This window comes from Tachypleus tridentatus, unplaced genomic scaffold, assembly GCF_004210375.1.
Source record: "Tachypleus tridentatus isolate NWPU-2018 unplaced genomic scaffold, ASM421037v1 tig00000628_pilon, whole genome shotgun sequence".
NCBI lineage: Eukaryota > Metazoa > Arthropoda > Merostomata > Xiphosura > Limulidae > Tachypleus > Tachypleus tridentatus.
The window spans coordinates 28,475-40,505 of NW_027467796.1; the positions used below are offsets into that span (position 1 = coordinate 28,475).

At 36.8% G+C, this 12,031-nt stretch overlaps 1 protein-coding gene across 2 annotated transcripts in view; it reads right to left on the reverse strand.

The window, feature by feature from the left end:
* Positions 1-12,031, reverse strand: part of LOC143243667 (exocyst complex component 7-like) — a 59,397-nt gene that overhangs the window by 25,470 nt on the left and 21,896 nt on the right. For both annotated transcript variants that reach the window (XM_076487298.1, XM_076487297.1), the window contains exon 8: positions 7,639-7,745. In XM_076487298.1, coding sequence (XP_076343413.1) covers positions 7,639-7,745 — 107 coding nt within the window. The remainder of the gene's footprint in view (positions 1-7,638; positions 7,746-12,031) is intronic.

Consider the following 12,031-nt stretch of genomic DNA (forward strand, 5'->3'; position numbering starts at 1 on the left):
TGAATGTTCAGAGTGGGAAGGGAAATAAATACAGACTGTTCCATATTGAAGAAATACTGATGTGAAAAGACCTGCTTCCCAAGGAGCACACATGACTCATTGCACTGGCATAACCCTTTGGTTTATATATAGCAAAGTACTTTGCTTGTTCTGAATTTTGCACAAAGCTATCTATACTAGCCATCCCTAATTTAGCAGTGTAAGACTAGATAGAAGACAGCTAGTCATCACCACCCACTGCCAACTTTTGGGCTACTCTTTTATCAACAAATAGTGGGATTGACCATAACATTATAATGCCCCCCTCACAACTGAAAGTGTAAATATGTTTTATGTGACAAGGATTCGAATCCGTGACCATCGGATTATGAGTCAAGCATCCTAACCACCTAGCCATGCTAGGCTGTAGCAAGGTGGCCTGTATATTTCAAGCAAAACCTCAAGCAACAAAAAAGTCAGGTAATAAGACAGAGATTGATTCAATCCTGACCCAGAGCATCAACTGTTATAACAGTAGATTCTAGATTTGGTCAGCAGGATAAAGGAAACTTGGTGCTGAGGGAAGTTAGTTATTGGCATATTTTCCAAGTAAAGCTAATAAGGTTATGGTGTAATGTGATTAAAAAAATGTGCAAAATGGATAGATTGTATGGAAGCTTAACAGGTATAGACAAGGACAACTAGAAGAAGAAATTAAGTAATGAAAGCTCATATCATATATTAGTTTAAGATTCAGCAAAAAACATCTGTAGAAAGAGAAGACAAACATACTTGTATAACTCAAGCATTGAAGGACAAAGGTGATATAACATGACTCTCATTAAGAAAAGAGAAATAGAAGAAAAATCTGGCCTGGAAACAGCCTTGATAAAGGTTGTCAAATGATGGAGCAGGATCAGCTGAAATAACAAAAGCAGGAGGCTGGGGATCATGGAACCACGATCAGAATGCAACCAACCACTTGCTGTACAATTGTTGTAATATCACTGATTGCCAAAGTGTCTTTTTTGCTATGAAAGTAATTCCTAGGTTGAAGATGACCTAGGAAGGTCAAAACGTTGTTCTCTACTTATCAATAAAAGCGTTAATACCCATACCAGCCATTCTGAGATACAATACACATTTTTTTCTGTTCTCAAAAGGCATACACAGCTAACAGTCTAATTGCATAAGCATGTGCACTTCAACAGATATAAATATACTTAAGAAGCAAGTAAACATTTCTGAACCATGCAATCTGTAAACCAATATTATAAAATACATAAATTATAAATGACTAAACATGTTAACTTAGTCATTCTGTAAACCATTAAACATGTCATCCCACTTTCTAACACATAATGCATGTTTTAACATATCCATACACATAAATTTCTTTAATAAATCTACGGAAATAAAATTAGTTGATTGATTGATTGATTTAGTGTTTTATGGCACAAAGCAGCTAGGCTATCTGCACCAAACATCCAGTAAAAAGGTAGAAAAAATTAAATGTAGTAAAATTTGTAAAAGTAAATGAAGGTAAAAACAAAACAGCAATTAAAAACAGAAAATTGCATAAAACCAATGTTGACATCCAGTCTATAAAGTTGTAAAGGACTTCCTGTAGCAGAATGGTAATGATCATAACCCACCAAGAAGACTAACAGGCAAGTACTAGAACCACCGTCAGTCACCTGAAGTTGGTCTTTCCAGTCCTGGTTCCAGGTTGTGTGTCATTATGGCCAGTACCAAAAGATAAAGTAATAAAAGTTTAAAAGACATGCAGCAAAACTGTAATAACAACTCGCCAGGACGACTAACAGGTAGTTCAAACAGCAGCATTAGTCACCTGAAGTTGGACTTTCCAGTCCTGGTGTCGAGTTATTTAATGTTCTGGCCATTTTCCAATTTCAAATTGAACTAGAGAGAGATTGAAACTTTGAAAAGGGAACCACAATTAAAAATGTGTAATGAATAAATATCCAACACTTAAATGAGATTAAAAAGATTAATGGCCATTAAAAAACTAAAAACTTTATCAAGGTGGACAGTGTCACCATCACCAATAACACTGCCCAATGTTACAGATTGACCCTGGGAAAAAACATGTTTAAAATAGTGTTATCATTGAGAGTTGTAACGATGGCAAGAAAGTAAAATGTGGCTTACAGTGATTTGAGTGTTACACAAACTACACCCTGGTGCAACAGTTCCAGACAAAAGAAAATGATGAGTTAAAAAACTGTGACCAATGCGTAGTCTAGTTAGAACAACTTCCTCCTTCCAAACCTTACGGAAGCTAGTGGCCAAAGCCCAATATAGGGTTTTATTTGAAAAAGCTTGTTGTTGTATTGCTCACTCCAAGTGAACTGCCAGCTGGAACAGAGCCAAATACAGGACCACAGTTCATTTACGGAATAGGCACAGTCGTGATAGTGCCTGAGCAGATAGATTTAGCTGCCATGTCTGCAAGCTCATTCCCCGCAAATACCAACATGGTATCCAGGAAAACTGAATAGAAGTAGCAGAGAAATGGGCTAGTCGGTTTTGAATATCAGCGAGAACAGGGTGTAAGCCAACGTGCAGTGATTCCAGGGCCAGTAGAGAACTAAGCAAGTCAGTATGAATAGTGCAGTTGGAGTACTTCTCAGCTTCAATATGATCCAGGGCAAGAGATATGGCATACAGTTCATCAGTGAACACAGAAGCTGTAGAGGGGATTCTGTGCGCAACCACCAAACTGCAGCAAACTATGGAAGAGCTCACTGAATTACCTGATTTGTAACCATCTGTATAAATTGGAACGAAATGATTGTTTGAAAAATGTTCATTAAATAAAAGACATTACTTCCAATCTGGAGTATGTGCCTTTTTCAGATGACTGAAAGAAAGGTCACATTTGGGGGCTGTAATAAGCCATGGTGGGATGGGCTGACCTGTGGATTCTGCAATGTTATCCACGGACAGACCCAATTCATCCAATTGCACCTGGATGCAAAGGTCAAAAGGAGCAATAGCAGATCGTCTGTTCTGAAAAAGTACGGCCCACTGAGGAAGGAAAACACATCCCCAGGTGGGATGCTTTGGTAAGGAACGAAGGTTCAAAGAATATAGTAAAGATAGTTGCAAACGGCGAAGGTGCAGGGAAGGTTCACGAGATTCAACTTATAAGCTTTGAACTGGAGAGGTGCGGAAAGCCCCAGTGCAGAGTCGAAGTCCTTGGTGATGAATGGGGTCCAGCATCTTTAAGGTCGAGGGTCTGGCAGAGCCATAGATCATTGATCCATAGTCGAGTTTTGATTGAATAAGACCACGATATATCTTTAACATAGAACATCGATCTGCTCCCCAACTGGCAGTAGAGAGGACAAAGAGGATGTTCAGTGCTCTTGTGCATTTGACCCGTAGCTGCTTTAAGTGTGGTATAAAGATCAGCTTACGGTCAAAGATAAGCCCCAAGAATTTGGTCTCAGAGACCAATGGCAGCAAAACTTCACTAATATGAAGTTCAGGATCAGGGTGAATACCCCATTGGCAGCAAAAGTGCATGCAAACGGTTTTACAGAGAGAAAAATTAAAGCCGTTCACCATAGTTCACTTCAGTACACGATTGAGGGCAGTTTGTAGTTGCCGCTCAATATATCTCATATTCGACGACTGACAAGAGATGTGAAAGTCGTCGACATACAGCCCATTCGCACCAGTGAGAGGGAGTTGTTCAGTGATGGCATTTATCTTTATACTAAAAAGTGTGACATTCAAAACACAGTCCTGAGGGATTCCAAGTTACTGTACAAAAGAATGAGAAAGAGTCGAACCCACACGAACTTGGAATCTCCTGTCCATTAAAAAATTTTTAATAAACATGGGTAAATGGCCACGTAACCCATATGTATGGAGGTCTTGCAAAAAGCCATACCTCCATGTTGTGTCATAAGCCTTCTCAATGTCAAAGAATATTGATACAAGATGTTGGCGTTTGAGAAAGGCTTCTCTGATAGATGTTTCAAGACGAATTAGGTGGTCTGTGGTGGAGTGCTGTCGACGGAACCCACACTGGGTGGGCAAGAGGAGGTTGTATGATTCGAGGAACCAAACAAGACGAGCATTAACCATCCTTTCTAAGGTCTTACAGATACAGCTTGTCAGAGCAATTGGATGGTAGTTTAAAGGAATCTTGGGATCTTTCCCTGGCTTAGAGAAAGGTAAAATAATAGCCTGGTGCCAGGCATCAGGAAAAACATTCTCCTGCCAGATTCAGTTAAAGACAATTAGAAGGACATCAAGAGAAGCAGGAGATAGATGGTGCAGCATGTCATAGTGTACATCATCAGATCCAACAGATGTACTGCCAGACCAATGAAGGGCCATCTTCAGTTCCACCAGTGTAAAGGGACAATTATAGTCAAAAAGACAGTCAGTTCGATAGGAAAGAGGTGAACCCTCAGCCCGAGTCTTGATGGCCAAGAAGGTGGAGGAACAAGCAGAAGCGCTAGATACCCGGCAAAAGCTTTCACCTAGAGTATCAGTAATGCTCCGGACATCAGCCACCTCCTGACCATCAGAGTAAGATCGAGAGGGAGACAGAATTGTAGTGCCCACTGACCTTTTGAATCCTGTACTATACGACCTTGGAACTGGTGGTAGAAGATATGCTAGTTGTGAACTTAATCCAAGATTCCTTCTGGCTTTGACGTCTTACCCACCTAGCATGTGCATGGGCCCATTGGAAAGCAACGTGGTTCGAAAGTGTTGGATATCTACGAAAAATATCCCAGGCTTGTTTTTGAGCCTTCCGTGCTAAGTGGTAAGCAGGATTCCACCACGGACGAGGATATTGTGGAAAATGTGTTGAGGTTTTAGGAATACACTGAGCAGCTGCTTGTATATGTGTTTTCCATATAGCAAAGCCACAAAGGGCTATCTGCTCAGCCCACCGAGGGGAATCGAACCCCTGATTTTAGCATTGTAAATCCAGAGACATACCGCTGTACTAGCGGGGGGCAGCTGCTTGTATAATACAGCCAGTTACCTCTGCCACACAGTCGTATATTGATGGCTGATTCACGATGGCAGGATCAAGTTCTGCGAAAGCAGTGAAAGTGGACCAGTCTGCCTGATCCAGCTTCCATCGGGGCACGCGGGTAGGGTGGCATCGACCACGGCCAGTCTCTCTCAAAAGTATAGGAAAATGATCACTGCCTAGTGGATTATTGCCATCCATCCATGAAAAATGGGAGAATAATGAAGGGGAGCAAACTGAGAGATCAATAGCAGTAAAGGACTGACTAGGTGCATGAAAATAAGTGGAAGAACCAGTATTGAAAAGAGAAAGGTTGTGATCAGAGAGCATAAGCTCTACAGAGCGACCCCTCCCATCAATAACAGCACTTCCCCAGAGGGATGATGTCCATTAAAGTCCCCCAGGAGTAGAAAGGCAGAGGGCAACTGTTCAACAAGAGCATCAAGGTCTGATTGATCATATATCTCTCCAGGGGACAGGTAGAGAGAACAAACAGTGATGGTATGACCAAGGAAACACAGATGTCTACGGCCTCCAAGGGTGTGTTGAGTGACAAAGACAGGGTGGGGCATGCTGATCAATCAATAGTGCCACCCATCCATGCACTCGTCCATCACACAGCCTGTCATTTCTGTACAGAGAAAACTGCTGAATAGTGACTGTATCAGCAGGTTTTAGAAATGTTTCTTGTAAGGAAATACATACAGGATGGTGGGAAGCAATCAGTGTTTTGATATCATCCAGATTGGAACGTAAACTTCGACAGTTCCATTGTATCAAGGTGGTCATTTTTAATGACGGTTAGGCGAAGTTGCTGGAGAACCTTTCTGTTTATAACCACGTCTTTTTTCCTTACTGTCCTTAGTCGGAGGAGGTCTATCAACCTCCATGGATCCTGCCCTGGGTTGATTGGGCAGGTCTTTGTTATTGGAAGGGGATTCCAGTGACTGAGGACATGAATGAATGATTGTTTTGCCTCTTGGGGTTGGAGAAAAAGATGTATCAGAAGAAATGCCTGTATTTGAAGCTGAAGGATGGGGATCTTGAGGTTTGTTGGAATGTATGGGAGGAAAAGAGATGGGTGTGGAAGTCGATTAATCGACCTTTTTAACCATGGAGGTCAAAAGGCTTTTCATTTGTTTAGAAATCAATTCTCTTGGAGGCACAGAGAGATCTGTCTGCACTCCCACTGTAGTTGTGGAACAAAGTGCAGCATCATATGTCCCGAGATAGTCATATAATAATGTTATAAGTCGTTTTCAAATGCTGCACCTCTTGTTCCTCTAACCATTTTGGGCAAGAACAAAAGTAGGAAGGATGAGAACTATTGCATGTGGGTCAATGTCACATTCTTAGGCATAGTGGTCCTTGCCACAACAACGAGCACGTCAGGGAACCACGACATGATGTCTCTGAGTGGTCGAACCTCTGACATTGGAAACGTCGAAGAAGGTTTGGAATGTATGGCCATACCCTGCAAATTAGATAACCTGCCTTGATGGTGGCAGGTGCACGTGATGATGTAAATGTCAAAATGAGGGTATTTGTTGGCAGTGTAACTCCATCTTTGCGACTGGAGATGCACCTCACTACAGAAACTCCTTGAGTGGAGAGACCAGTGAGAATCTCCGACTCAGGGACATTCTTCAAATCCCTCTCAACTATAACTCCTCGTGATGAATTCAATGTAGGATGAGAAGTAACTTTAATAGGTATATCCCCAATTGCCGTTGAATTCAAGAGGAGTTCACTCTGTTGGGTCGTGGATGTTTCAACTATTATGTCTCCAGATCGAAGCTTCTTTACTGACTTTGGAGAGCCAGCAAGACCCTCTAGTCTCTTTTGAATAAAAAATGGGGACAATTGCCCTGAAGGTTTTTCTAAAAGAGAATGTAATATAAGAAAATGAGGTACTTGTGTTATAGATGTTCAAGATTGCTGCTCAGAGTCTTCAAGACGTGGTCGCTTACCTATTGACTGTTTTTCACTATTTTATTTAAATTTTTTGAAGGAGGATCCATAGGAAAAAAGAAAAATTTCGGTACCCACTGACCCCACCCACCATGGAGCCCTACGAGGGGACACACTACAATGTCATGCAAGGACAATGCAGCAACGCCAGGGTTTCGTGAGCACTATACCCAAACATCAGCATCAGGCACAATGCCCACAACACCCATTGAGAACTTCCAACACTGGTACTTGGTTGACTCTAGCCCAAGTGGACCAGCCGATTGACCCAAGAGGGGCCACCCAAAGGCCGCCCATCTACAGGAATTCAAGGCCAAAGTGGTGTGTTAGGGTTGGACCCCTCAACCACCAGGATCCTCTCCTCCCCTTCACGGGTCGCCATGCACGACAAGCACATGGGAGGATGTTTAGATCCCAGAGAAGGTAACCAAACAGAACAGAACCTTCCCTGGGAGGTCCCCTCACCACGTACAGTAATCCACACCGAGGGTGTAAAATTAGTTTTACTTCTTTATATGCAGATACACTTTAATATGTTACTTTAATAAATACATACTATCAAAATTAGTCAACTGAATAAATAAAAGAGGAATTCTATTTCCAGGACATAGAACAAAAAAGTTCAGTTTTATTTGAACTTTAAAAACAGGATATTTTATTACTTGCATCAGTTTGTAGAGAGCTGTGACTGACGTCAAATAACTTTCAATTTCTTGCTCGAGAATTTCATCTTTCATTTCAGGAAGCAAAGAAGGATGAAATCGCTGACCTGTGACAGAATAATAAATAATGTCATCAAAATGTAACAATATTAAATATTAAATTAGTTACATTTTCTTATCTATCTTTTCTCTGAGTCATATATCTATGAACAAATTTTTAAAACATAGAATTTAATTGGTTTAAACAAAATACTGAATCTTTTCTACATCACAAACTACCACTGTTTCATATTACTAATGAAAACTAAATTAAACAACACTACTTCAGATGTACAACTTCACATAGATAAAACTACTACTACTTCAGGTGTACAACTTTACATATATAAAACTACCACCACTTCAGGTGCACAACTTTACATACATAAAACTACCACCACTTCAGGTGCACAACTTTACATACATAAAACTACCACCACTTCAGGTGCACAACTTTACATACATAAAACTACCACCACATCAGGTGCACAACTTTACATACATAAAACTACCACCACTTCAGGTGTACAACTTTACATATATAAAACTACCACCACTTCAGGTGCACAACTTTACATACATAAAACTACCACCACTTCAGGTGCACAACTTTACATACATAAAACTACCACCACTTCAGGTTGCACAACTTTACATACATAAAACTACCACCACATCAGGTTGCACAACTTTACATACATAAAACTACCACCACTTCAGGTGTACAACTTTACATATATAAAACTACCACCACTTCAGGTGTACAACTTTACATATATATAAAACAACTACCACTTCACTTCAGGTGTACAACTTTACATATATATAAAACAACTACCACTTCACTTCAGGTGTACAACTTTACATATATATAAAACAACTACCACTTCACTTCAGGTGTACAACTTTACATATATATAAAACAACTACCACTTCAGATATACAACTTTACATATATATATAAAACAACTACCACTTCAGATATACAACTTTACATATATATATAAAACAACTACCACTTCAGATATACAACTTTACATATATATATAAAACAACTACCACTTCAGATATACAACTTTACATATATATATAAAACAACTACCACTTCAGATATACAACTTTACATATATATATAAAACAACTACCACTTCAGATATACAACTTTACATATATATATAAAACAACTACCACTTCAGATATACAACTTTACATATATATATAAAACAACTACCACTTCAGATATACAACTTTACATATATATATAAAACAACTACCACTTCACTTCAGGTGTACAACTTTACATATATATAAAACAACTACCACTTCAGATATACAGCTTTACATATATATAAAACAACTACCACTTCAGATATACAACTTTACATATATATAAAAACAACTACCACTTCAGACATACAACTTTACATATATATAAAACAACTACCACTTCAGACATACAACTTTACATATATATAAAACAACTACCACTTCAGACATACAACTTTACATATATATAAAACTACCACTTCAGACATACAACTTTACATATATATAAAACAACTACCACTTCAGACATACAACTTTACATATATATAAAACTACCACTTCAGACATACAACTTTACATATATATAAAACAACTACCACTTCAGACATACAACTTTACATATATATATAAAACAACTACCACTTCAGACATACAACTTTACATATATATAAAACAACTACCACTTCAGACATACAACTTTACATATATATAAAACAACTACCACTTCAGACAAACAACTTTACATATATATATAAAACAACTACCACTTCAGACATACAACTTTACATATATAAAACAACTACCACTACAGACATACAACTTTACATATATATATAAAACAACTACCACTTCAGACATACAACTTTACATATATATAAAACAACTACCACTTCAGACATACAACTTTACATATATATAAAACAACTACCACTTCAGACATACAACTTTACATATATATATAAAACAACTACCACTTCAGACATACAACTTTACATATATAAAACAACTACCACTTCAGACATACAACTTTACATATATAAAAACAACTACCACTTCGGACATACAACTTTACATATATAAAACAACTACCACTTCAGACATACAACTTTACATATATAAAACAACTACCACTACAGACATACAACTTTACATATATAAAACAACTACCACTACAGACATACAACTTTACATATATAAAACAACTACCACTTCAGACATACAACTTTACATATATAAAACAACTACCACTACGGACATACAACTTTACATATAATAAAACAACTACTACTGGACATACAACTTTACATATATAAAACTACCACTTCGGACATGCAACTTTACGTATATATAAAACAACTACCACTACTGGACATACAACTTTACATATATAAAACAAACTACCACTTCGGACATACAACTTTACATATATAAAACAACTACCACTTCAGATATGCAACTTTACATATATAAAACTACCACTTCAGACATGCAACTTTACATATATAAAACTACCACTTCAGACATGCAACTTTACATATATATAAAACAACTACCACTACAGACATACAACTTTACATATATAAAACTACCACCACTTCAGGTGTACAACTTTACATATATATAAAACAACTACCACTTCAGACATACAACTTTACATATATATAAAACAACTACCACTTCGGACATACAACTTTACATATATATATAAAAACAACTACCACTACAGACATACAACTTTACATATATATATAAAACAACTACCACTTCAGATATACAACTTTACATATATATAAAACAACTACCACTTCAGACATACAACTTTACATATATATATAAAACAACTACCACTTCAGACATACAACTTTACATATATAAAACAACTACCACTTCAGACATACAACTTTACATATATAAAACAACTACCACTTCAGACATACAACTTTACATATATAAAACAACTACCACTTCGGACATACAACTTTACATATATAAAAACAACTACCACTGGACATACAACTTTACATATATAAAACAACTACCACTACAGACATACAACTTTACATATATAAAACAACTACCACTTCAGGACATACAACTTTACATATATAAAACAACTACCACTGGACATACAACTTTACATATATATAAAACAACTACCACTACAGACATACAACTTTACATATATAAAACAACTACCACTTCAGACATACAACTTTACATATATAAAACTACCACTTCAGACATGCAACTTTACATATATATAAAACAACTACCACTACAGACATGCAACTTTACATATATATAAAACAACTACCACTACGGACATACAACTTTACATATATAAAACAACTACCACTTCAGATATGCAACTTTACATATATAAAACTACCACTTCAGATATGCGGCTTTACATATATAAAACAACTACCACTACAGACATACAACTTTACATATATAAAACAACTACCACTTCAGACATACAACTTTACATATATAAAACTACCACTTCAGACATGCAACTTTACATATATATATAAAACAACTACCACTTCAGATATACAACTTTACATATATATATAAAACAACTACCACTTCACTTCAGGTGTACAACTTTACATATATATAAAACAACTACCACTTCAGATATACAACTTTACATATATATAAAACAACTACCACTTTAGATATACAACTTTACATATATATAAAACAACTACCACTTCAGACATACAACTTTACATATATATAAAACTACCACTTCAGACATACAACTTTACATATATATAAAACAACTACCACTTCAGACATACAACTTTACATATATATAAAACAACTACCACTTCAGACATACAACTTTACATATATATAAAACTACCACTTCAGACATACAACTTTACATATATATAAAACTACCACTTCAGACATACAACTTTACATATATATAAAACAACTACCACTTCAGACATACAACTTTACATATATATAAAACAACTACCACTTCAGACATACAACTTTACATATATATAAAACAACTACCACTTCAGACATACAACTTTACATATATATAAAACAACTACCACTTCAGACATACAACTTTACATATATATATAAAACAACTACCACTTCAGACATACAACTTTACATATATATATAAAACAACTACCACTACAGACATACAACTTTACATATATATATAAAACAACTACCACTTCAGACATACAACTTTACATATATATAAAACAACTACCACTTCAGATATACAACTTTACATATATATAAAACAACTACCACTTCAGACATACAACTT